The 27,286-nt window shown below is 44.3% G+C and overlaps 1 protein-coding gene across 26 annotated transcripts in view; it reads left to right on the top strand.

The window, feature by feature from the left end:
• Positions 1-27,286, top strand: part of SORBS2 (sorbin and SH3 domain containing 2) — a 687,606-nt gene that overhangs the window by 454,224 nt on the left and 206,096 nt on the right. For 19 of the 26 annotated variants that reach the window (XM_078678047.1, XM_078678046.1, XM_078678067.1 and 16 more), the window contains 3 exons: positions 159-203; positions 2,780-2,957; positions 11,678-11,792. In XM_078678047.1, the coding sequence (XP_078534173.1) occupies positions 159-203; positions 2,780-2,957; positions 11,678-11,792 (338 nt within the window). The remainder of the gene's footprint in view (positions 1-158; positions 204-2,779; positions 2,958-11,677; positions 11,793-27,286) is intronic. The other 7 variants (XM_078678069.1, XM_078678068.1, XM_078678070.1 and 4 more) reach the window with 1 other exon arrangement.

Raw genomic sequence — 27,286 nt, 5'->3', positions numbered from 1 at the left:
ACCTACAGATCTCACAGCAGGATATATTTGGTAAAGTATAATAGTCCAAATCATCAGCTTGTTACAGGTGCAGCTCTGCACTGAGTTTCAGGAATAGTTTCTATGTACCACTGAGTAGAAATAGACTGCAATTTAACTTTCCTGTACGTTTTTTACAGATGATGAAACAGATCTCTCCAATACTGCCTATTCATATAACACTGGTAAGAAATATGTACCTTTTGTTTTTGGCATATTCTTTAGATTTTTTTTGTGTGTGAAGTTGATTTGTATACATTATTGGCTTGTGACGCATTTTGCGGCCACATTATAGTGGTTACAGTTTCAGGAGAACATGGCGTTCTGGTTCTTTGGAGCTGCATTGGCAAAGTTTCACCTGAAACCTCGAGTTCAGCAAGTTCCTGTGCTTGGAATCCATACACTGGGGCCTATTCACAAACTGCATTTTCTAGTATGTCTCATAATACTACAATAATACTACTTGCATATTGCAAAATGCTTTTCAGGCACCTACTTGGGGAAGTCTCCGCTTCCGCTTCTACCATGTATTTTTGAAGAAATCTTTGCCCTGAGTGTTGAGATCACCGCACATGTCTGCCTATGTTTTAGTAAGAAATATGAGCGGGACGGAGGAATAGCTGAAAAATGGGGCATACTTACTGCTAAATGGGAGGAATTTAGGGAGAAGGAAGGCAAGAAGGGGTTCAGGGAGGGCTAGGGAGAGGTTGGGGAGGGACTTGCACCCACCCTCCAAAGATTAAGCCCATTGTTATTCACATTCCACACTTCTAACATTACTAGAACCAAAAGGGACTCAAAACGGCAGTAAATGTTCTACACTACAGCTTAGATCTGGAGTTAGTCCAGCACCACACATGGCCAACCACTGTAACTGCAACACCATTCCATAGAAATGTATGGAGGGAATGACTTCAAGAACAACACATGGGAAATATTGTAAAATTAATTAAATGTTTAAAACATAAATTCTATTTATGTTTTAAACATTTAATTAATTTTTTTTAATAGTTAATTTATTTTTTTAATCTTTTTTAATTTAAAACTAAATGCAACATTAGATTTTAAAAGAAATATTTAAATTAATTAAACTGTTTGTATACATAACCCTTCATTGTGGATCTTCTAAGGCTTGTCTGAGTGGATCTATTTACTTACAGACAGATTACACTGCTCTTTGCATTTAAACTATTGAGGTGTAAAGGACAGGGGCCTTGTGTTCCATAGGCTACAAAAGCTGTTATTGGCATTTCCTCTTTTTCTCCTTCTTCTTAGGGTTCATCGGAAAAAAAGGAGGGAGACTATACCTGGCACCTGGTGGCTCCATGTTGCCTGTACCAGTAATAGCTGCCTGTTAGCTGTTAACTCAGAATGAAACTGAACTGTTAGACTTGCTGTGTTTGGGAGAGTCACCGGAGGCTGTGGGAGGTTTACAACAATCCAATTACCTTCCACTAGGGTGACAGAATTATATATATATACTCCTTTGCTGCCTTGCAAATGGTGGAATTCATAAGGGATGAGTTTAAGTTGGGTCTGACTTATTACTCTCTTTACACCTAGAGGGTCACCCTCTGTGTCTTATGGAACTCCTGTTGGGATATTGTGTCCGAATGCCAACTTTAATGGAAATCACTTTATTCAGGCATTTTAGTGAGCTGGAGACTCTTCTTTTAGGTGCCTTTTCTATGTTTTAATCCTTTACCATCTGTCCCAAAATGTCAATTTCATTGGTCTCATGCTACTGACTTTGGTGGAGGAAGTGTCTGACCCGAAAGTGTTTGGGTCTAAGTCTGTTGGTATTGAAGACCTGTATATTTATCTGGCTCGCACTGGGACGTTCATGTGGTCAGTACCTAGCTTCTCTCTTTTGGGCTTGATGTTTTGGCAGAGGCCTTGGTAACTGAGTTTGCTCTGCAGCGGTGGCCCGTGCAGGTAAGAGCGATGGGGCGGGTGGGGCCTGAAGGGGAGATTTCGACAGACGAGGACGAGGGAAAACTCATTATTTATTTAATTTTCCCTTGTCATCGTCTGTCGAAATACCCCCTCTTCCCCACCTCTCTTACCTGCATGGGACGCGGCTGTTGCTCTGCCTACGACGTGGCTGATGTGCCTCATCCATTTGAAGTCCTGGGTAGGTCCACCTATGTGATGTCTTCCTCCCAAATATAAAGCTTTGTCCAGTGTTTACATTTGCACATCTTCTGCATAATCTTTGCCCAACATTGCTGTGTCACATAGTAATACCTCTACTGTATCCTTAGATGTTGCAGTTCTCATTTTGACCTCCTCTTCCTGGCAGCCATTCTCTGAGTTGTGATGTGTTCTATTACTTCTGAACTGTTATTTTTCTCATCAAACTGTGTTTACGCGTGTCCTTGGCTTATATATGTTACTTTAGGCACTCATACTTGTTAAGTTCTCCCTTGAGCAAACTGTGAGGAGACGAGAGATATAGGGGTAATGTTTGTATTACTCTGTGGCTGTCTTAAATACTTGTGAAACATCTTGTGTTTGGGGTGAGTTACCCTCACTTTTTCAATCTGTGATGAGGAAGAGAAAGGCTTGGGGTAACGAATATTACCAATAAGTAATTCAGGCATTGCAATATGTCTTCTACCTCCGCCTTATTTTTGTAACCTTGCTGTTCGACCAAAGTCTAGCGACTAAAATGTTAGCAAATCAGCGTATTACTTTCCTAATTTATAATTACTTCACAATGCATTTATATTTTTGGATCTCTCTCTGTACTTTTGTCAAGATAACTTCATCCCCTCTACCTACTCACATCCAGCCGCCAAGACCCAGACCTATAGGCCGCTGCCCAAAAGTGTCTCGGATAATGGCATGGACACCGTGAAGGCCTCCTCGCCTCTCCCTCCTCCGCCCATACCTGTACTGCCTCAGCCACCTCCTCGAGAAAGCTTTGTAACTGCAAAGTAAGTACAGTAATGTTGTTGTGTTTTATACTCTTAGATTTTGGTTTAGTGTGTGCTTCATTCACCCAAGAATTACCAATCATTTCCATGGTAACGGTCTCCAGAAACAGAACTCAGCTGTGAATGGCTCTCACCCTCATACTGCGGGCTAACATATTGCTTCACAACTGAGACTTTCAGATGCCACACAAATGGGCCGCAATATAAAGTGCTACCAAGTATGATAGGGATCATGTCAGTACAGCAAAGGTTGAGAGCACAAGCAGTAACTTGACCATTTGTTTCAATTCTCTTAAATTGTTGGAAGTATTTTAAATTAAATTTTATTTGGAATCCCTTCAGAAAGTGCATATTAGACAAAACCTGACATCAGCCCACCACATGCAGAACAAGTGGTATCAAGATGGAAGGCGGTATCTTAGTCAAAAGAATGACTCATTTGTTTTTCCTTTTAGGTCTGTTTTCTACTTACCAAAGCGTCAATTTGTTTACATTTTTCCTTTTAAACAATTATATAATTATTCGTCCTGAACCAATCAATTGGTTGACGCTAGAGCCATCGGAATCCTGCCTCGAACTGTTCAATCAGTTATTGAAAAGGTGCCTACATGATCGGGCTAAAATATGTGAATACAATAGCATTCTGCCATAGCCCTAGGACTGCACTTTATAAAACATAATTTAATTGTATCAAAATCAGTTAATGCAATATTGTGTTGCCATATTCTTAGAACCAACTTTTCCAAAATACACGCGCTGAAAAAGTTTTATATGTAGTTTTCCTCACAGTTTCCATAACTATTTGTTTCCATTTCCATGGCGTGGTTCTGATGTCCTCTGTCAAATAACTAAAGTCATCATCTTCGATAGACATATATATTCAGTTGTTCTTGCAAACGAATGTTTTAAGTGACTGCATGAATGTGTGCATTGTCACAGACCCGCCCTCCCACACCCATCATATTAAATATTATTAAACACTGCGGCACATGGAGACAGACATAGAAATAAAAATAGAAATGGAAATGAACAATCATAGTGAGATATTTACACGTTTTAACACGTTTTAAAATCTTTTGTAAGTAAATGTCAAGCATTGGTCGAATTCAATAATTAAATTTGAAATTTGAGGTTTAAAGTGAAATAGACAGACGCAAAAACAACCATAAAAGGCGGCTACTTTGTATGCAGTAGCAATCAGGACTAGAGAGCCCGACCAAGAAACTGAACAAGCTACAACAGAGACTGACAAATAGAGGGATCTTGCCATACTGGAAGAGAAAGGGAAACGGGTGTATTTTATAAGTAGTCACAGTAGAGCAAGTAGGGCAAGGGAAAAGAATGTAGATTTTCCACACCCCTGATGAGAAGAAAATGCCATGAAATTTGCTAAAACTATTAAATGGTGCCTCTGTCAGTAGGTGTTAGGTAGACACATAGCAACCATATGAAAGGTACACAGACATTTTCTATGATTTAACGCCTGATAAAAACGTAATACTGACACAATTAACTAGGAGGAGAGTCTGGGAAGCCAAGCAATGTAGGGATCAATGGCAGAATATCGGAAACAAAAAAATCGTACGGACAGCATATCGAGTCAGAAATATCGAGGAGCAAAAGATCGAGAAGGTAAGTGCATACAGGGAAGTATAGATTTACTATTCTTAACTCCACATATACGTACCTTGAAGATATATATATTGTCAAGGTACACATATGCGGAGTTATGCATAGTAAAACTTTGGCTTACCTATAGAAACTTACCTTCACAATATTATTTTCCTTGATATATTTTTTCCCATGATATTTTTATTTCCAATATTCTGTCTTAACACCCAGTATAGAAAGAAGAGCTACACTGATAGAATTACATGCAGCTACATACTGAGATTGCAAACTCAAAGCTCCAGATATAAGAAGACATGTACCACCAGACAAGTCTGGATCCTGAAAGGTCGGTACGTGGAGAAACTACGAATCCAGCAGAGGTATTGAGAGAGAAAGCCATGGAGACCAAGAGATAATAACAAAGAGACTCGAGAGAGAAAATAAGAGAAATTAAATCCTTACATTGCTAACTTTATATTGTAGTGTAATGGTTAGGGCACGAGGCCCTCATGTAGCTGTACAAAGGACAAAGACATATAGTTAGTGTAGCTGGCCCGGGGCATGTGTGCCCGGCCTTCTTTATTAGAAAGGTCACCTGACCGATGACACCTGTGATGGATGGGTGTGGGTTGGATATGGAAGTCAAGGAGTAGCTGGTGGAAACACATTATTGAAGAAACACTAGACCGTGACCAGCCGGTCACCACATTTGGGAAGTAAAGTCGTTCCACCATAGAATCTTATGGAGAATCTTGATTTTATCAATATATTCCTTTATCTTGGCTGATAATTAACCCTTCTATAGAGAGAGCTTCATCTCAGGCTATTGCCAGTGATAAATGATAACAGTACCACTTCCAAATTAGCTCTAAAGTATCACCCTTTTACATCCCGCCGGCTGGATTGGTACCAGAGACCATAGTAAACAATTTACTATTTTTATGTATTGAGAGCTAACAATTGAAAGGAAAGCAAAAGCAGAGGTAACCTTCTGAAAAGGCTGTGCTTATCCTTGTAAATGGTACATCATGACAAGTGCATTGCTTACTATCATTTCAAATCAAGCTTTCTGTCGCATGGCGTCACACGGTGCATCGTGAGCCGGAACTATGGGGCAAGAAAGGACTTCCTTTAATCGCATGCACCGATATCCAGACAACTTCTCCGTGAGGGGTTTCTCCACTCCTGCGGCACCAGCATTTCTATTATCCATGCCCCTTCAATTAACTATTTGTCCACTGACCGCCACACTCTGGACCGAAGCACAAATAGGGCTTGCACCCGATTTTGGATTCCAATTTCAGTGCTCGTACCCAAAGTATTTTTCCGCCCAAACCTTTCCAGGTATTACTTGGAAGAGTTTGTGCGAGGAGTTTGTAAAGGAAAAACAAGTCATTGGAAGGGGGAAATGTTTCATTTTGCCATGTGCTTTGGTTGCAACTATGAATTGTTTCCTGTTTGAGACGATGTGGGATTGGGGCTTGGCGCACAGCTGGTTATGTGGTAGGTAAACGTGTCTTTAGGAAATTACTGTCACCTGGACGTTCTGATAAAACTGACCCCCCAAGGCATTGATCTGATCTCTTCCGTAAGCCTACTGACCGCAACATTTCCCTACTCTTCAGTAGCTTCCACCAGGATTCATTGAAACGACATTTACCCTATAGCCAAATGCTTAGAGTTACACGCATTGTTTCCGACCCTGGAACAAGGATGACCCAAATTGAATCAATGACAGCTAGATTCAGAAATAGAGGATACCCTGAAGACATCCTACAAGATGCTGTCCAACGAACTGCTGCAATATCCCGAGAGACAGCTCTACAACGCTCAGCGAAACCAGTAGACCAAAGATTGGTCCTTGTTTCAAGGTATTCTACCTCAAGTAAATGTTATAAAAACATCATTCTTAAACATTGGCGAATCCTTACTTTAGAGCCTGACTTCAAGGACCTCTTCAAAGAACCACCTATCTTTGCATATACCAGGCCAAGGAATCTCAAGGAAATCTTATCTAGACCGATCACGACAGGGGGTCCCACCCAACATACAGGTACACGTCCTTGTTACCACTGTAACAATTGTAACAACACAATCAAAGGCAATAACATCAACCACCCTATGCGAGGTTTCAATATCAAATTGAACGTGGATGCGACCTGCGATTCTTCCAATTTGATTTATCTTTTGAAGTGCCCTTGCGGTAAGATCTACGTGGGCAAGACTAGCCGGAAGATCAAAACCCGACTTAATGAACATAAGTCAAATATTCGTACGAGAAATCCTAAATCCAATGTAGCCACCCACTTCAACGAGGCAAACCACAACGTGGCTCAACTCAAATATTTGGTCCTGGAATTGGTCGCCAAAACAGAAGTGCGAGACAACAACAAGATCCTTCTACAACGTGAAACGTTTTGGATTTATAGACTTCAGTCACAAAAACCGTTTGGTCTTAACGACCGCACTGAACTCAGTTGTTACCTGTAATCGAACATTTAATTGTCGCTTTGCACTAATGTCCTGCTGTTGTTTGATCCCATTTTCCATTGAGACATTTACACCTTTAGCCTTCTTAAGATGGCCGCTCTTATCACACTATGTTATTCAGCCTTCCTTCACTACCCACAGTCCTTCTTTGATTTTCATCATCACTTTCTAGTTAAACCTCACATCACCTCCGCCGAGCCACCATAGCCGATACCGACTCGCTGCATGCTGCACGACCCGGTCACTTAGTAAGTACTGCCTTCCACCCTCTGTAGCTCTTTGAGATGCGCATTCACATTTAATGTCAAGCATGGATAAGTCTATCTCCTTTTCACAAATGTTTTCTTAAACACGCACGTTTCTTTCTTTTCTTTTTTTAAATCAAACGCACGCCTTTTCGCTTTTCTGAGTATGACACGCCAACGGGTTTATTTCGTTTTTTTACCCACTACCTGTAATTCAACACCGGACTCGACTTTTATAATCTTCACATTACCCTTGGGGCTGCATGCGGTCGCCTCACTTACTCCGTTCCTTCAACGGTTGTACTCTTACCATTCAGGCTCTCCAGTGATTTCTTTTCTGTTGCATCTTTTTTGCAGAGCTCCTTGACAAAGGACTACGTGTCCGAAATGCATTGGAGCACCGTTTAATATTGTGATGATTTTGACAATTCTTCTACTCATATGAGAAAAATATGAACCCTATGGAATAAACTTTGAACTTTTTTGAAACACTATACACTGTTTCTTGAACTCTATTCGGAATTCTACGGCACAGTTTGCTCTGGTGCCCAGAACCAAACCAGTGTGCCCAATACAGGGATGTGCCTACACTCCAGTAGCACACTTCACAATCAGTTGTTTCCTGTTTGCCCAGAACACTCGCAATATGCCACAAAACCCAACCTGGGTAAAAAGGCAACCCTGTGATAGTGGCATGTCCCCGGGCTGTCACTGCACCTGCAAAAATTGCAGGAATCAGACCAAGCCACAAGTACTGACACAGGGGGATTGGTATTTCCCTATTGTGGGATTTCCTGCCCTTTATGATTTTTGCCTTCAAAACGTGTTATTATCTCGGAAAATGAGTGCTTCTACAGGGGTTCCTGGTGGCTTCCACCAATATTGAGCGATCTATGAGGAAGAGAAAAAATGGCAGCCACGGGTTAGCAGGGCGTGTTTTAATTCTGTGATTTCCTTCTACCATGCTAGCTGGATCAGGGTTTCGTCCTGACTTGTAATCGAACCCGATATTGAGAGAGCTGTTTGATTACATTAATTTGGCCACAAGCCGCTCGCCAACTCAAAAAGCGTTTCACAGGATATGATTCATCGAAGAGCTGCTTTTCTCACCAGCTGAACGGTTTGCTGCCATTTGGGTCGTCAAATTGCTTCTTAATACCTCAATACTTTACCATTTGGATAAGAGGTCCGAGCACAGAGGAGTTCAGGCCACACCCATAGAGCCCTTTAACATTCATGGCTCTTTGGTTTATCAAATGCATAAAATCCTAGCAGGGTCGGACCGGAACAGAAATAGGCCCTGGGACCAAAATTAAAGTGGCCCTTATCAGTTAAATAGACAGCTGAAAAGTGGCCTATGTTTGCAAATTGGGGCAGATTTGACCTTATAGAATACATAGTGTATTGGTGTTTTGCAAGGTATGGAAGGCTGCATGAATATGAGCTTGCTGCAGGCAGTATTTGTTTTAATATAAGGGAAATCAAAAGAAAAAACCTTGTAGCACACCTTGAAACACGCCCACAACCAGCCAAAAAAAACGACCCACACCCTGACCTGTCTGTCAGACCAGCTGTCGGGCACTGCCTGATTGACTCCTTGGCCTGTCCGACCCTGGCCTCAAGGCTTGCGCAATCATTGCGAAGTGACTTGCTCCTACACACAACGTTTTAGGATTTTTCATCCACCCAAAACCTCAAGTATTTCTTAAGTTCTTCAAACTTGAGCTGTGCCCTTGGATGGTTGCCTTTACTCCCTCTCCCTTGCGCTAAACAGAGGTGGAGAAAATCGGATGTGCTCTGCTTTGCAAGGTATTGAAATAAATAAATAAATAAACAGCTGAAGTTTGCCCTACCTGCATAACTTTGCACAGTCAACTCCTTGCCTCCCCCATGTAGCTGCAAGACGCCCTCCTCTGACATTATCAGCGCTCTTTATATCACTTCCGACGCGACAGAGAGGGGGCTGAAGTGCTTCCCTCTGAAAAGATTATGTCTTCAGGAATGTCAGATGGCAGCACGCGGCACTTCCTTGGTACATTGATAGACTTATGAATTTTTTGGCGGGAAGCTGAGAATAAAATCTACTGTAACTGAATTCTAAAGATGCCATTCTCCCGCGCTTGCCCTAGTTACACTCCCTGAAGTATATCTAAAATGCATCCCGCCAGCTTATTATGTATCTCAGCCACGCACCGCCTCCGCTCAGCAAATCCTGCTCTCCCGGGTGTGTTCCTGCAGGTCCGCCAGCGCCCAGCCCAAAGGAACGAGGAAGCAATCTCGAACTGTCAGGACTTATTGTGATATCAATGGGTTTAAATACAAAGCTCGCTAGCTCCATAAATGTACAGGCTTGCATTTTGCTTTGAAATATAAATCTTAGGGTGGAAATAGAGCATCAACAGACTGCAACTGCAAGCCAAATTAATCCATTTCATTGTGGAAAGACTGCAAATCTAAGCAAGCAGTGTCCAACACTTTCCACATAATTTTTTTCAGCTCAAAGTGTAGAGCGAATAACAGCAAATATTGTCAAGGAAACTTGGCTCCCTAATGAAGTTGAACATGTTTTACTTCGGGGAAATTAAAGTGCATTTGCCTGTTTTCAAGCTTTGCAGCTGTTAGGATATTGAATTGTATTGTATTTTTTGTCATTATCGCATTGTTATGAGTCGGGTTCTTTTATGTTCAATATTTCAGTCTTTGCTTCAAGATGCTAATAATAACCCAAAATGATTCTACAAACCAAATAAAAAAATATCCATATCTTGTCCGTGTAGACAGAAGTTCATTTACGGTACTGGTACCCTCACATATGCCGCTGGGCTCACCCAAGATGGGCCTGGTTTGCGTTTGCACACTTTTAAGGACTGTACCTTCTTCTCTCTGTTCCCTATTTCAAGTAATGCCCTTTTCCTTTGTGGCCTTTTGGAAGTTGTAATTTGCGCTTATGACTGCATGGTATTGAATTTGGGGTGAGATTTCCAAAATCCTGATTTACTTAATCTGGATTAGAGACATTAATCATTTTAAATCACATTTATGACTGCACGAATTCCCCTAGTCAGCCATGTGTTATGGATTGTTAATTTGAGTATTAGAGGTGGGAATACAGATTTGCCAGAGGGAGACCGAAGGAGGGTTTTTATCTGAATTGTAGTGAACACCGCCATGTGCGTACCCTTGTAGGTATTCACCAACACTCTCAAATGCTTTTCACACCATATTTGTAGGCCTATTTTCAGTGGTAAAAAGTGCATGTACGAGATAGGTTGTGAAAGCGCTTCAAATGCAATGGCACTTTTCAAAAATTGTAAGCTTGGGCCTACAACTTCTAAAGTTATGCATCTACAATCAGGCCCTTGACTTTGGTAATAGACTCTGAGCAGAGCTTCGCACTGGCTGTGTGATGGCTGTGCGGGAGGTGCACAGGGAGGAGTGGGCAGAGTACCTACTACATGCACAGCTCAAACCCTCTGCAATGTGCACAGTCTTCCAGTGCAATCTAACACCCACCCAACTCCAGACAGTGCCTGGGGCGAGTATAGCACTGCACATGCTCGGCCTGCCCAGCAACCAATTCAACGACCTCTGCAGGATCCAAGGCAGCTGAGCTGTGGTCCTCGGTGCCAGCTTCTTACTTGATACAGTCTCAGTAAGGACATCTCTTGCTATGAGTGGCGAGACTAATCCGAAACCACCTTCCTTTGCCCCTCCGGATCAGGAATAGTGCATTTATGTTGCATTCTCCAAGTAAAATGCTATTTTGCCTCAGAAGAGCTTCTCATACATATAACAATTCAATTTCTGGGCCTCTTGATGTTTTTTTCCACTTTAATTAGACAGCTGCAAAGGCCGATGCTTTACTTGGCTTTCCTGAAGCTTTGTGTGTCTTTTGGCTTTCCTGAAGCACTGCCCCTCAGGACGAACACAACTGCCAAGGGCTCCAGTGAACTGTGCATGACACACTTTGTGTGCCTTTCTTTTCACTGACTATTGCCGTTAAATGCGATCAGTTCATTTTTGTATTTAATGGTCTATATGTTTAGCTATGTGTTCCCATGGTGGCTGCGTTTTAACACCAAATAAAAACATCCTGGTTGGAGTGAAGAGAGGTAGAAGACAATATAGTTTAAGACAGAGTTACCCGCACTGAGAAAATAGTTCTTTTGTAGAACATTTTAAAGGATCTTGTGATAAAACCCCTTACTTTATGAAGGAACAGTATATTGCATAACCTTGTTTGTAGTAGCCTTCCTTAATGTCATTCGAAGTCTTGACAAATTAACAGATAATAAAAAAAGAAAATGGAGGCAGCAGAAAAATAAAAGCTGATGGACCACCTCTTGATCACGAACCTCTTCTGCCCTTTGTTAGGCATGACTGGGACCCTCCGGACAGAAAAGTAGACACACGCAAATTTCGCTCAGAGCCGAGGAGTATTTTTGAATATGAACCAGGAAAGTCGTCCATCCTCGAGCACGAACGACCGGTAAGTATCATCCTTTTTGATGTACAACTGGCAAGTGGTCATAACCATTCTGGGGTTCCCCACACGCTGTTCAGCATGTTGACAAGCTGGTGTAGAGGCAACTGAGGCTAAATGTAGGTCGGCCTACTTCAAAAAGATTTTCTGTGGCATGAATGTATTAATATAAAGCTCTGGGTGTCGCCTTTTGGTTACTTCCATGGCTGACAGTGGGGTGGAGGAGTGCAACATTAAGGCAATGAGTTAAGAGTTGAAATAGGCATTGATTGGCTGTGTCTTGGATTGTTACCCTGGCTTCGTGTGTAGCTCGGGTTAAGGTAAGGGCTTGTGACTGGGGATAAACACAGCCCACCAAAAGAACCTATATTCATGGTGGTAAGATGCTCATGTTTTTGAAAGGGGTGATTTGTTAATTCCTTTGGTACGTATGTAGAGTTGAGGAGAACTGAAGCTTTTGTAGTTTGGTTTGCCCTGTTCCCATCATGCACTGGGACAGGAACAGACTAATTTGCATACAGCCAGGTTCTGAAACTGGGATGGTGCAATGAGCTAAAAAACGGTGTTGGATCTAGCCCTGATCTCTTGACTGGGTGAGAGTATTCTGCTTAATTCAGAGACTCTGTCCCTCACCACCCCTTGTTGTAAATTATTTTGTCCACCCTAAGCGTGGAAGGGTATACTCAGACATGAGTCCCTTGCTCATTGCACCATCAGGATTCAAGCAAGCCGGGCCGAAGACGGCTGTAATGCCAGAAACCGGTCCCCGGAAGCTTGTTTCCTTCCCAGTGTAAGAATTGGCTTTTGTAGTTTGGTTTGCCCTGTTCCCATCATGCACTGGGACAGGAACAGACTAATTTGCATACAGCCAGGTTCTGAAACTGGGATGGTGCAATGAGCTAAAAAACGGTGTTGGATCTAGCCCTGATCTCTTGACTGGGTGAGAGTATTCTGCTTAATTCAGAGACTCTGTCCCTCACCACCCCTTGTTGTAAATTATTTTGTCCACCCTAAGCATGGAAGGGTATACTCAGACATGAGTCCCTTGCTCATTGCACCATCAGGATTCAAGCAAGCCGGGCCGAAGACGGCTGTAATGCCAGAAACCGGTCCCCGGAAGCTTGTTTCCTTCCCAGTGTAAGAATTGGCTTTTGTAGTTTGGTTTGCCCTGTTCCCATCATGCACTGGGACAGGAACAGACTAATTTGCATACAGCCAGGTTCTGAAACTGGGATGGTGCAATGAGCTAAAAAACGGTGTTGGATCTAGCCCTGATCTCTTGACTGGGTGAGAGTATTCTGCTTAATTCAGAGACTCTGTCCCTCACCACCCCTTGTTGTAAATTATTTTGTCCACCCTAAGCGTGGAAGGGTATACTCAGACATGAGTCCCTTGCTCATTGCACCATCAGGATTCAAGCAAGCCGGGCCGAAGACGGCTGTAATGCCAGAAACCGGTCCCCGGAAGCTTGTTTCCTTCCCAGTGTAAGAATTGGCTTTTGTAGTTTGGTTTGCCCTGTTCCCATCATGCACTGGGACAGGAACAGACTAATTTGCATACAGCCAGGTTCTGAAACTGGGATGGTGCAATGAGCTAAAAAACGGTGTTGGATCTAGCCCTGATCTCTTGACTGGGTGAGAGTATTCTGCTTAATTCAGAGACTCTGTCCCTCACCACCCCTTGTTGTAAATAATTTTGTCCACCCTAAGCGTGGAAGGGTATACTCAGACATGAGTCCCTTGCTCATTGCACCATCAGGATTCAAGCAAGCCGGGCCGAAGACGGCTGTAATGCCAGAAACCGGTCCCCGGAAGCTTGTTTCCTTCCCAGTGTAAGAATTGGCTTTTGTAGTTTGGTTTGCCCTGTTCCCATCATGCACTGGGACAGGAACAGACTAATTTGCATACAGCCAGGTTCTGAAACTGGGATGGTGCAATGAGCTAAAAAACGGTGTTGGATCTAGCCCTGATCTCTTGACTGGGTGAGAGTATTCTGCTTAATTCAGAGACTCTGTCCCTCACCACCCCTTGTTGTAAATTATTTTGTCCACCCTAAGCGTGGAAGGGTATACTCAGACATGAGTCCCTTGCTCATTGCACCATCAGGATTCAAGCAAGCCGGGCCGAAGATGGCTGTAATGCCAGAAACCGGTCCCCGGAAGCTTGTTTCCTTCCCAGTGTAAGAATTGGCTTTTGTAGTTTGGTTTGCCCTGTTCCCATCATGCACTGGGACAGGAACAGACTAATTTGCATACAGCCAGGTTCTGAAACTGGGATGGTGCAATGAGCTAAAAAACGGTGTTGGATCTAGCCCTGATCTCTTGACTGGGTGAGAGTATTCTGCTTAATTCAGAGACTCTGTCCCTCACCACCCCTTGTTGTAAATTATTTTCTTTCATTTCTGGAGCATAAGATCTTCAGCACTGCTTTCTTCATTGGGATATTATGAGAAAATAATCAGATCATAAACCACTTTTAATTTAAGACAAAATATATAACACTACTGCAGAGCCAGGGCTAGAACCTATGAGTGAGTGTCCTTTGTTGTATGTCAAGAGTCCATGCTAAATCACTGTGCGCTGGGCGTCATCTGTCACTGCAGTTGTACATACATACACAGACACTTCTGCATACTAGTGTGGTTCAATTGAACTACCAGGGTGGGGAGAGGGTGCCGATGACGAAGCATGACACAATTATATGTATGAGGCTTCCTCTTCTTAAGAATGATCTCCTCCTCCCCATGCACTCGGCCAGGAATTCTGCGAACGTCCTGACTGGGCTGACATTCGTCTGCCTTGAGGTGTAATACTGTAACTCGTACTCTACCTATAGCTGCCACACAGAGTTGTGATAGTTGTATGTTTTAGGAGGGCATGCGGCAGCTTGACCTCCTCCTCTCCCTTGTGTGTTAAGAGTGCTTCAATTGAAAATAGTCAATTGAAATACATTTTAACCCTTCGCCGCTGGCGGGATTCCCCCGCTGTGCTGGGGGACGGGGGGCGCGTACAGCGCCCCCATGCTCATGACGAGGTCAGCTCGTCGTGAGCCCGGGCGCTCTGGTGCTCAGCTCAGCTCGTCATGACCGCGCCCGTTCCAACGGAACGTTCAGCACAGCAGGGGAATCAGCCCAGCGTGCGAGCGTTCCATCTAACGGGCGCCGTCATGACGAGCTCAGCTCGTCATGAGCACCGGAGCGCCGTGGCTCATGATGAGCTGACCTCGTCATGAGCGCTCAAGAGGATAAGGGCACACACTGGAAGGTGTGTCTGGGACCATTATGTTAGGGAAAGTGCTGATGTATATGAATTAGCGCATTTAAATGTACTGTGATTATTTCCAGGCATGCTGGTGGTTCCCTGCTGTACACTGACGTGTTTATATGTTAGGTTTATAGCTCTACACAAACGCTCATTGTGGTGGGACGTTTAATTCAAATGCTCACTCTGGGTGTAAAAATGCTTCGTTGTTATAAGGTCTAGCAAAGTTCTATTCTAAGGTTGTATCACATGGCCTTGCTGCGGCTCAGCTGGGATTCAAGTACATTACAAATGGGAATTAACGTTAAATACTGGAGCAAATAGAGGCGTGTGTGAGCCGCATGTGGGATCAGAAGCAGCATGTGAGGGAATATTATAAGTGAATGTAGAACAGTAATTCAGAGTTGGGAGAGAGTATTCCTAATTTAAGAGTAGAACAAAGGGGTGTAGTCCTAACAAAGATGCTTGTGTTTAAATCTTTCTTAAAAGGGGGCCGCAACCCTTTTGCGCTGAATTCCCAAGTGCACATTAACTATTTTCCTCTCCTTTTCCAACACCATGTGCTTTAATTAGCATGCTGTCATCATCAGCTACGGGACATTATCCCACCCAGAAGATTATCGCCCCCTGAAGTGAAAGCATTCTTTGTAAACTGTCTGGACTACTTAATCAGTGTCCTGGAATGCAAAACAGGTCCCCTGGCTGCCGGCTGTTTGAACACAACAAACGTTTTCACCAGAATACCAGCTACTTCTGCTGATTGCAATGAGGATCATTTACTTAATAAAAGCCTCTTATTGCCCCATTAAAATGCCTTATATAACGGAGCACATTGTACAACGCATAGAAAGCGGAACAGAAAGGCCCTCACGGTGATCGGACCGGTATATGTGCTACATTTAACGTAAAACTAAAATACCCTTGATGATAATTATTTATTGGATGCAGTAAATAGCAACTATTACAAGTTTTTCCAACATAATGAGGCATAACATGCTTATTTTGCTGCGTGATGCTCCAAAATCCATACATACATTTTTGCTACATTAAACTCTGGTGGGTTTCACCTGCTAAGATTTACTTCAGGGGTCAGGCGTTATTGCCCACTATCATTACTGGGTGTGATAATGCCTGCTTGACTTATAATTCCAAACCCTGCAGAACCAGGGCTTTCTACAGAGATTGACATTTTACAGGCCACTCATAATGAAGGCCTAAGTGTCACTATCTGAAATCAAGGCTGGACTGGCCTCACGGGACACAAGGTAACCCCCTGGTAGACTGCTAGTTTTAGAGGTAGATGGAACCATCATCAGCTATCCAACCTGGCAAGCAGCAGCGGCTCCTCTGCTAATGCGGAGGAGCGTCGCCCCACTGCTTTCTGAGCAGTAAAAACGAAAAAAAATGATAACGCAAAGTTATCATTTTATTGTTTGTATTGAGCCAGGTTCGAGCAGGGTGGAGATGGACTGTTGTCAGAGGGAGGAGGCGTGGTTGGTTCACCGTAAGTGCACATGATGGTTTGACTGGCCGTCCTGGGCCGGCCAAACTGTCATGCGCACTTAGTATTTCTCCACCTGGCTGTGTTGCACAGCTGGGAGGAGAACTGCCTGAGCGGCCAAACTCGCCACTCAGACTAACCACGTCAGCAGTGATGGACGCCACTAACAAAGGGTGGATGGGCGGATGGGGAGAGTGTGAGGGGCGTACGATGGGATACATTTTAAAACATACCTGATGCCGTCAGCCGCCTCGCACATCGCTCCTCCTGGCCTCTTCCTGGGTGCTAGCAGCCCCTGGGACAGACTCCCAGCCAATCCCTGTGCTGCAGAGCCGCACGGGCATAGGCCTGAGTTGTCAGGAAAGATGCTCCTCTCAAGTCATGGAGTCTGTGAGGTTTCTCCAGCCCGGCTGCTGAATGCAGCTGGGCTGGAGAAACCTAAGTTCGCATGTGTGTTTTGGTCAGCCTGAGACGACCGGCCAAACACACATGAGCACTTAGGGAGTGCACAAGCACTCCTGCTTCACCCTCCCATGCCCCGCCCCTCCATACACAAGCTAGCTCAGAGCCAGCAAACGAAAAATAAAACGATGCTAGAGCATAATTTTATTTTTCTTTGCTGGCTGTGCGTCAGGCAATGGGTCGACGCTCCTCTGCCATTGAGGATGAACCGCCACTATGCTGCAGTCATGCTGGTGACAGCAGAGTTGTGATTGACTTAGCGGAGTCGGGTAGCCTGGTTGCAGCTGGCAGCCAGGATCAGAGGGAGGGCAGAGGAGAGGCGTTGGCCAGCGACAAGCAGGTAAGTCGTCTTTTCTATTTTTTTTCTTCTATACCCCCCTCTCACCCACACCACCGTTCCCTAGTAACCACCACTGCTGGCAAGCACCCCTGAGGGAACACACACTGTTTCCTAGAAGACATTTATGTAACTTGCACTAGGACTGGTATGAATTATCAGGGCTAAATTTCCCAAGATACCAGATTACACATGTGCACACTTTCTAAGTGAGGAAAAGTAATGTGGAAAGTATTGAAAGCAAAAAGTAAGATGAATCCTACAACCGGTATTACTGCCTGCCTTCCAGAACTTAATTTGAGCTGGGGCCTGCAGGTAGGGCCGGCCAGCACTCCTTTTTGGGGATCATCACTTATTTTTCCTCAATAAAATTTGATCAAGCGAAAGAGAGAAAAACACAAAAGGGGAAAATGAGGAGTAAGAGAATGACAGAAAACCAGTGGATGAGGGAGAAAGCAGGAACCTGCAGGAATGACAGAGACAGGGAGTGCCTGGTGGTGGATTAAAGAGGCATAAGAGGAAATTAATACTACACAACCTTCGGTAGCACACACTGTGGGCTTCTGAACAAAATGTTGGTCCCCTGCACTTTATTATTTTACTAATTAATTACTACTGTCTCCACCAGCTCCTCAATGCCAGAGGGAAACAACCCACCATGGACTGTTTTAGCATAGCAGGTGAAAACCGCGCAATGCACTGCGAATGCGTGTGTGGATGTAGAGTATTGCTCATTTACTTCTGAAAAGGGAAAGAAGGGATATTCCCTGTTCCCCGGCTACTGGCAAGAGGTTCTGCTGTAGCCTTTGAGACTTACAATGACTTGTGCATTACTGATTGTGCACTTTCCATTTACAAAGTCAGGCACTTTGCCCGGAGCTCCCTGAGGTGTCAGGTCTGCTGTATTCAACAGGAGTGTAAATGAGTCTAGGCAAACAAAATACCTGGCAACTTCTAATATGTTTTAAAGCATATGTTGGATTAGTAACTCCACTCTGTGGACAACTTTTGGGCAGAATTCCCTGGATGTGACGCCGCTGAACAAAAAACAACTATGCCAGAGTTGTGTTTAAAGTGGAATGACCATTAGTGCGCTTTATAGGGACCCGTGCGTGTTAACCAAGACACAACATAGGATAACCATTCAGAACTTCAAATGTTGGGTACACGTGTGCTTTTAGCTAACCAGTGGGTTCTTGACAACATGCATCTGATGAGTGTCTGTGAACCATCAAACTATTGGGTTGACTTCTCTGGGCCTTGCTGTACCCCTCTTGTGCGCTTCTGCAGTAACTGAAAGCTAAAAAAGCTTGCCAAAACCTAAGTCAGGTTTTCGCTCTAAAACATGTAAACCTAGCTTAGGGGTGCAAACGACAGACTCAGGATATCAGGACACGTATCCCTGCAGGTGAGACAGCGTTTACAACGCAGTCATTACATCGTAGTTCCTTTACAACGCAGTCATTGTCGTTACAACTACCCCTCTGTTAGAACGCAATGACTTTACAACGCAAGCCATTAGATCGACTTGCTGTAGGGGGTGCTCTAACCTAAGGAAAAGTACATTTTACTATTCCAACACCTTCCCTACTGTTGTGAAGGCTGGAGTTGGAATAGTAAATTATACTATTCCTGAGTCCAGCGTCCCCCCTACAGCAAGTCGATCTAATGACTTGCGTTGTAAAGGTATCGGGTTCTAGCTAAGCGGTCGTTGTAGCAACCACGTTGTAAAGGCACACAATGTAATAGCCTGTGATGTAACATGCTATATTCCCCTGCAGGGGGTATTTAGCACCATGCAGTCGCAGCTACCATGCAGTCGCGGCTGCTACCAATATGCAATGGTGGGGCAGCAGGGCAGCAGCAGCGGCGGTGGCAGCGGGGGGAAGGTGAGGGTTGAATTATTATTATTATTATTATTATTATTATTATTATTATTAAGCGTTCTTATATAGCGCTCGATTACCGGTAGGCATCTCGGCGCTTGCCTTGGGAACCCGTCCTGGTTTTTCCCTGTGAGATACCCGTACTTGGCATCTCCAAGGTGAAAGCCAGGCATCCCGCCGCAGGGGGGCCGTAGTGGAGATTAAGCAAGCTAATGCCCAGAGCTGCAGAGTGTGAACCTGTGACTCGAATAGGCACCGAAACAAGAATTGTCGAGTCTGTGGATATTTGGGCTCAAGACCCTGCCGCGTCGGGAATTGAACCCTGGTCCCGGGTCTGACCTCTGCTTCAGGGTCTGCCGCCTCTAACCAGTGAGCCACACTTCTCCACAAAATTTTTTTTTTTTTAACTTACCTGATCATGTGGCTGCCTCGCACTCTGGTGATCCTCTGTTCATATGCTTCCCAGGGACAAACTTTCCATCCAATCCAGACGATGCTCTCATGCAGTGAGCGCAGCGCCAGAAGGCTGGTTTGATGCTTCGCTAAGGCACAGGGTGTCTGTGCTGTTTTATTTTTCAGCTGCTGGCTCTGAGCCAGAGGTGCGACGCTCCTCTGCCATTGGCACTAGGGGTGGGCGGAATTTGCGTAAACGCGTTACGCAAATCTCTGCGAAACTGTAAAAAATCTCCGCGAACACGCACAAATTCCACAAACATGCGGAATTGCTTGTTCGCGATGCTTTTTTACTGGTAGCAATCCCTGTTTGCGTGCTGGGGGGGAAATATCTCGCAAACACGCATTTTGAGAACGTGAACAAGCAAAAAATTTCCCGAAGTCGCGGACAGCAGAATTTTTGGCAAATTCGCGTATTCCGTGGAATGCGAAATTACCCAAATCCCGCAAATTCCGCGAGCGGAACGAAATTTACCGCCCAGGCCTAATTGGCACCATGGAAAAACTGAAAATGTTTTTTGAACCGATGCATCTTTTACCTCACGTAATCTAGCAGATTGACAGTCCCCAGAAATAAGTATATTACTGACCATTTGTTCAGTAATATGTACTCCCTCTGGGGAATCTAAATTAACCTTGCATTGCTTCCCAATAACTTGTGTGAGTTAGTAACTCTTGGTGACTATATTGGATGGCAGTCTACTGCCTTGTAGGCAGTTCTTTTCTCCTAGCCTATGCCTTGCTTGCTCAGAACTAACAGCTCTTTCACAAGGTCACTCACCCCCTCAAAGACCAGACTACTTCGTGCCTGACACACATTTTTTATGAATCCTTTTCTGTGAAATCATCCCACCAGCCTCTTTATGGGCACCGTTGTTTTCCTCTCCTGACACCATATCTCCTGCAGGCATGAAAGCCTCATCGCTGTGGGGGGGGGGGGGGTTGGTGACCCTGCCAGCCCACACACCTGGGCTTACGAGCGAGTTTTACATGCTTGGAGTGGCTTCTCAAGTTTGGAAGGCATCTGAGCTGGTTTTCACCATCCTAATAACCAAAGCACTCACCTCCTGAAAGCTTATCTAACCTTGAGGCTGGCCAAATTAATCTATCCCTCAAATTCAGCCTCTTACTGAAACCTAGCTCCACGTGATATATAGTCACCTTAAAAATAATTAATCTAACAGGCAAGAAGCCTCCTGGTGCTTAGCAGCCACACCATAATAGCGTGAATAAAAGCTTGAATATGAGGTTGCCAAACAAGCTCGTGCAGATGCCTTCAAAATGGCCATCCTATGACGCATCTTCAATTGGCTCGCATGTGAAACGTTGAGTCAGACATGGCACCGTAGAAAGTGTTGTGTCATCACCACATATGCAACACAATAAACACCAGCTTTCGGGCCAACTCTGCTTCATGTGCCACTGTAAAAGCAAGCCAGCACAGGAAGATTGCACATGGATTGCTCTCATGTGGGTACACATGCCAGCGGATGTACACCACCTCGCTCCTCAGCAAGCATGGCTGACCTGCTGAAACCAGGAGCCTCCTGCGCAGCAGTGAGTCCGCATGTTCAGGGTGTTCAGCAAGATTCGAAACCACTACTCTCTCAAAACCCAACCCATCCATCCTCTTCACGTCCAAACTTAGATGGTAATAAAAAGGGGATAAGTAAACGGGAACGGGAAAAGCTAAAATGGGAATGTAGAGAAATGCTCGCAAAATGAAGAAAGAAAAGAGAAAAACCGAATCCGGGACCTCAGACAGAAAATACAAATCCAGGTCGACACATAACATACGCTTAAGTGTCCACACCTTTTGAAAGTCTATGCAGACTTCCCCCGCCCCTCTAACCACGAATGAAAGATCCGTTTCTCTTAGAAATTGTTATCCAATTTAGAGAGAAGTGATGGCATTTTCAAAGCCACAAATCTTAGCAAAATGGCTGCTTTGCATTCTCGGAATTGCGCCCTCTTTGAATGCATAATATGAGAAAGACTTAGGGTCAGATGTACGACCATTAAGTTTAGCGAGTCGCAAATTGCGAATTGCAATTTGCAACTTGCTAAGCTTAAAGTATAACAGTGTCTCAGACACTGTTTGCGAGTCCCAATGGGGTCGCATATTGCATGTCTCATGAATATTAATGAGGCTGTCAAAATTTGCGACACCATTGGGAATGGCTAGTACTCCCAAGGATGATGGCCTGCTAGGGTCAGCAGACCACCATGTCTGGGACAGCTTTTAAATAAAGCAGTTTTTTGTTTTTAAAAAATGCAGCACATTTTCCCTAAAGTAAAACGGGATGCATTTAAAAAAGAAAAATGAACCTTTTCAGTTTCATATTTTTAAGAGCAGGCAGTGGTCCCTGGGGTGCTGGATAGTGAATAGGTTAATTTACTATTCTGATTCCAGTCCCCGTGGATAGTAGGGAAGGTTTTGGATAGTAAATTAAACTATTCCCTATCCTACAGTGCCCCCCAGCGCAAGTCACTGTAACGACTTGCGTTGTAAAAGTTGCGTGGTAAAGGTAGTGCGTGGTAAAAGTTGCGTTGTAAACGCTGTTCCCCATTTAATTTAGACCAAATGATTGCTTTATTTTTAAATGGACTATTCAATCCATTTTAAAGGAGGTTGGTTATTTGTGCATGCAGAGGGACTATGGTTGGGCACAAAATGCAATGTTCTTGCTTCTAGGTTGGAGATTGGATTGTTTTTGAGATCGGCCCCATTGGTATAAGCAAAGCACCTTTGCTGCCAGCATTGAGGTTCTGTGAATTCTGAACCCTTAGGTTCCATTTTGTGCATGGTAGCCATTTTGTGGTTGCCCTCACATAGGCCATGATTGTGGCTGAAACAAGTCTTTTAAGGACATGTAGACCTTAGTTTGAGTTTGTGCTGACTCCTGTTTGACCTGAGTGAACTGACCCTGTTGCCTGAAGCTGACCTTGTTAAACCAGTTCCTGCCCTTTAGCTGATCAAGATTGAGGATCAAAGCACAGGACATTGTAGAGTTTGGTATGCACACACACACCCCTTATCTGTTTTCTGTTCCTTCTTTTATGGTCTGTTTATGATATGGGTTGTGGTCCTTTTATTATGGGTTTGTCCGGCTTGTGTAAGAAGGAATGTTAGGCATTTTGCATGCTTGCAAAAGCAAGGACTGCCCCTTACTTTTATGCTGAGTTTTGTAACCCTGAGCATATATATAAGGCCTCTGTTCTCTGTATTCCTCAGACTACCTCATTCAGTTGCTACGGCTTCTGTGTGACGTGGCCTCACTTATTAAATTTAATAAAGATGTCTTTTCATATTTTCAGCTTCTGTGCCAAGTTCTTTTTTATTAGTAAGTATTCCCTGAGAATGAAGATTACAGTTCTTCAGCATTCATCTTCTAATACATAAATAAAGACATTCTGAGCAGAATATCTAAAGTCTATTTGAGGCTGAAGTTTAACGCAACCCTATTTTGTGGCAGCCTTTAGTAAGGGGCCATAGGGAATCCAAAATGGCTCCCTTACTCCACGAGGATGCAAAGACCGCTTTCAACAAAACAGCTCAGCAAACGCACCACAGCCAAGTATCTCAGTGGCATGAATTGTTCCCAGTGCTCAGCTGATGGCTAAGGTGATGTGGTGATGTGGACGTCAAGCGCATCGCTCAATGGCTGCACTCGGAGGAGAGGGTGCGAAGTGGGGATCAGTGACGACAAGCACAAAAGTAAAATGCTATACTGATGCAAAAGTCATTACATACTCCAAATGTTTATAATTTGGCTCACAATGATAAGAGATTAATATGTTCTTATCACAAAAAATGGGTCATAGAGTTAATATTGTTATATGCATTCAATTCAGAGATTAGGCTTCTGCCCTTTTCAGTAATGCCTAACAGGCAGCGTTCATAAAGATGATCATGCTCTTGATCAAGCACATTTCTGATGGATACTTCTAAATGCAGATGTCCCACCTTTTAAATACACCATAGGTGCTAGACTGAAGCTGGAAAATTTCTAACCTTTCCCTTGGCAAATTCCATTATGCAGCTCCATGTCAACTCTCTCCTAGCCCGGAAGTGAAGTTGGAGCTCCTTATGATTGTCACAGCTGCACACTAATCTAATTTCCTTTCTTTCAATACCTTCGGACGAGGATCAGAGGCTCGTTACATCAACGTTTCTGTAGTTTAACAGGATGTTTTGTTAAAAATGTTTTTTGCAGTGTGCAAGGGATATGTCCCTGCTAAAGAGTATTGGATTTGAGCTCTATAGGGTAGCGTATACACTTGAGTGGTTGTAAGACCACTTGTTTATCATACAGAATTAAGTCCAGGCTTTTTGGGACAAAGCAGCCATTGAGAGGGTCACGACATCAGAAATAAAAGTTGGATGTTATTCCTGATATTTCCAGGTGCCGAAGAAGGACGGAAACCTTCATCCTATATTACACCTTCTTCCTCTCCACTTCTTTCTCATGAGGGACAGGTTCAGGTTTTCCTACTAGCCCAAGATCTACCTGCCCTGAATCCAGGTGACTGAATCGTGGTGTTGAACTTGAATTACACTTATTTACATATCCTAATCGTGCAGTCCCACAGGTCTTACGTGAGGCTCAATGTGGGCCACCAGCATTTTCAGTTTTCTGTGCTCCCTATCAGACAGCTCCTTCAGGAGACACGTCTCTGACAAAAGAAGGTCAGAGTCCTATGCCCTGACCTGCACAACCTATTCCCCCATTTGTGAGGACTGAGTGATGACAGCTGATTCCTTTTGACCTACCCCTCAAGGTAGTGGATGTCATCTTGGCGGCCAGGTGTCAATCCACCAAAAAACATTTATGCTGGACATGGAGGAAGTTTGTGGCTTGGTGCACCTCTCAGCAAATGGAACTTTTGCAAGCCAAATTTCCTGATGTGGTGTTGCTTGTACTGTGGTTTGCCCAGCAAGGTCTTGCTGTGGCCACGGTTAAAGGTTATTTATCAGCCATGTCTGCGGTTTTGCGTTTACCACATCAACCGGTTTTGTTTAAATCACCTACTGTGGTGCGTTTTCTGAAAGGGTTGCTTCACATGTTTGCACCCAAATCTTTTGTGGTACCACAGTAGGACCTTAATTTAGTTCTGACATACTTGATATGTACCCCATTTAGGCCAATGCCTGTTCACAAGATGGGAAATCTGCAGTTAGAAGTATCCATCAGAAGAACATGTTACTTACTTTCGGCAGTGCTCTTTCTGGTGTATACTCTAACTGCAGATCCCTCACTGACCCACCAATCTGACTGTTCTGTGGTACGGACTTGTTTCTTCCTAAAAAGATCCCAACTTTTCGATCTGCACACTCTTAAACTTAATCAATGTCTCCCAGTCTAACGAAGTGGACAGAGTTCAGAAAAAAAGTGACGTCAGCGTGCAGAAGTTATTATTATTATTATTATTATTATTATTATTAAAGGCTTTTGTAGCGCGCTCAATTACTGAAATAGTATCCTGGCTTGGGATGTAGAATACAAGCAGACTGTTAGGGGAGGAGAAAGATAAAGAAATCATAGTCAGGTGCCTACTACCAGAGTTTGAATAGATGGGTTTGAGTTTTTTCTTAAAAATCTCAATTGAATGTACCGATCTAAGTGTGAGAGGAAGGGCGTTCCAGGCCCTACCTAACTGAGATCGATTGGCCTCCTATTCTGGCATATTTTAATTTTGGGACAGCCATTAGGCATTGATTCTCTGACCGAAGGGAGGGATGTGATGTATAGGGCAAATCTTTTCCTCAAATAGCTGGGGCCTGTCTGATGAATTGCTCTGAACGCAAGTACTAGCGTTTTAAACAGAATCCTGTGCGCCACGGGTAGCCAGTGGAGACTCTGCAAGTGAGACCGAACGCTGGATCTCCTGTGAAGTTGCAACAAAAGGCGCACAGCAGAATTCTGGATCACTTGGAGCCTCTGAATTAGGTAGGCAGGAAGGCCACTATAGAGGGCATTCGCATAATCGAGTCTTGACAAAATCAAGGCTCGCGAAACAGTTTCCTTTGCTTCTCTCGGAAGGAGAGGAAAAAACCTACGTAAAGCCCTGAGAGTGCCAAAGCAAATGCCCGTTAGTTTTTTTATGTGCTCTTCAAATTTTAGGTTACTCCCAAACCAGACCCCAAGATTTTTTGCAGGGCGGCCCATGTTTTTAGGAGAGGGCAAGTCTGGAGGCCATAGGAGGTCCCTAAAATTGTCAGGAAATGATCCGTAAAAGAGGACCTCAGATTTTTCTTCATTACATTTTAGCTGGGCAAGGGCTAACCAGCGAAAAATGGAAGATAGACAATGGTGTACTGATGATGTGTCAAGATTGTCCTTAGGCCAGGTAAACAGGAGCTGAGTATCGTCAGCGTAGGCCATTGTCATGGCCCCAAGTTGTTCAGCAAGGTAGATCAAAGGGGTCAGGTAAACATTAAAAAGAAGGGGACTTAACGTGGACCCCTGCGAGACGCCAGTCGTAAGCCTCTTTGGGGTAGATCAAAAGCGAGGCATCCAGACCTCCTGCGATCTATCCTGCAGAAAGGACGATAACCAGTCCAGTGCTGGCCCCGCGATGCCCACAGCAGACAGTCGGGTAAAGAGGCTGGGCGTGTGGCACCGTATCGAAGGCGGCAGAGAGGTCAAGTAGTATCAGGACCGTTCTGCCACCTCCGTCCAGGCACTCACGGATAGCCTCAGACACCTCAACCAGCGCCGTCTCTGTGCTGTACGCAGCGCGGAACCCCGACTGAGACGGATGGAGTAGCTGGGAGGACTCGATGAAATGATCCAGCTTTTTGAAGACCACCTTCTCACATACTTTGGCCAAAGCTGGAAGTAGTGAAATGGGTCTGTAGCTGGATGGGGCCAAGGGGTCAGCCCCAGACTTTTTCAAAAGGGGCAACAGTTTAGCCTGTTTCCAGCACGCCGGAATGCATGCGGAAGACAGTGAAAGGTTGACAATCTGGGTGACCTCTTTATAGATCATAGCAGCCACCCCGCCCAGGACTCTAGCCGGACAAGGGTCGGTGGGAGAGCCTGACTTCAATGTCTCAAGTATCTCCCGGATGTCCAATTCGGCCGGGGGGGAAAAGGCCGTGAACTGAGCAGTAGATCCAACCCCTGAAAACAGAGGGAGTGACGAGGGGAATTAAAACTGTTGCACACAGCCTGGAGGTCTAACTGTATCCTATCAATTTTTCCCACAAAATACGAGGAAAGCTTCTTGCACCACTCAGAGGAGGAAGGCAGCCTCAGTTGCTCCGCGCATGGCGAAAGGAAGCTTTGTACAATAGTGAACATTTCTTTGCTATTATTTTGGGCCTTGGCGATTCTCCCAGCAAAATATTGGCTCTTGGCTGAGCGAATCGCCGCATAGTAGTTTTTTGCGATACTCGTAGAGCTTTTTTGGCCTTTGGGAGATATGCGGTTCGCCATGCTCGTTCTAATTTCTTACAGCACCCCTTCATTTCCCGGAGGGTATGGGTAAACCATGGTTGGGAGGGTGAAGACCGCATCCTACGGATACCACCATCCTTAGTAGAAGCACTCACACCCTCTTGCAGCCAGCTATTAAAATTGTTCCCAGCAAATAACA

The sequence above is a fragment of the Lissotriton helveticus genome, chromosome 2_2, assembly GCF_964261635.1.
Source record: "Lissotriton helveticus chromosome 2_2, aLisHel1.1, whole genome shotgun sequence".
NCBI classification, from domain to species: Eukaryota; Metazoa; Chordata; class Amphibia; order Caudata; family Salamandridae; genus Lissotriton; species Lissotriton helveticus.
The sequence above is the reverse complement of the archived record's forward strand: the minus strand, read 5'-3'. Positions and strand labels throughout refer to the sequence as shown.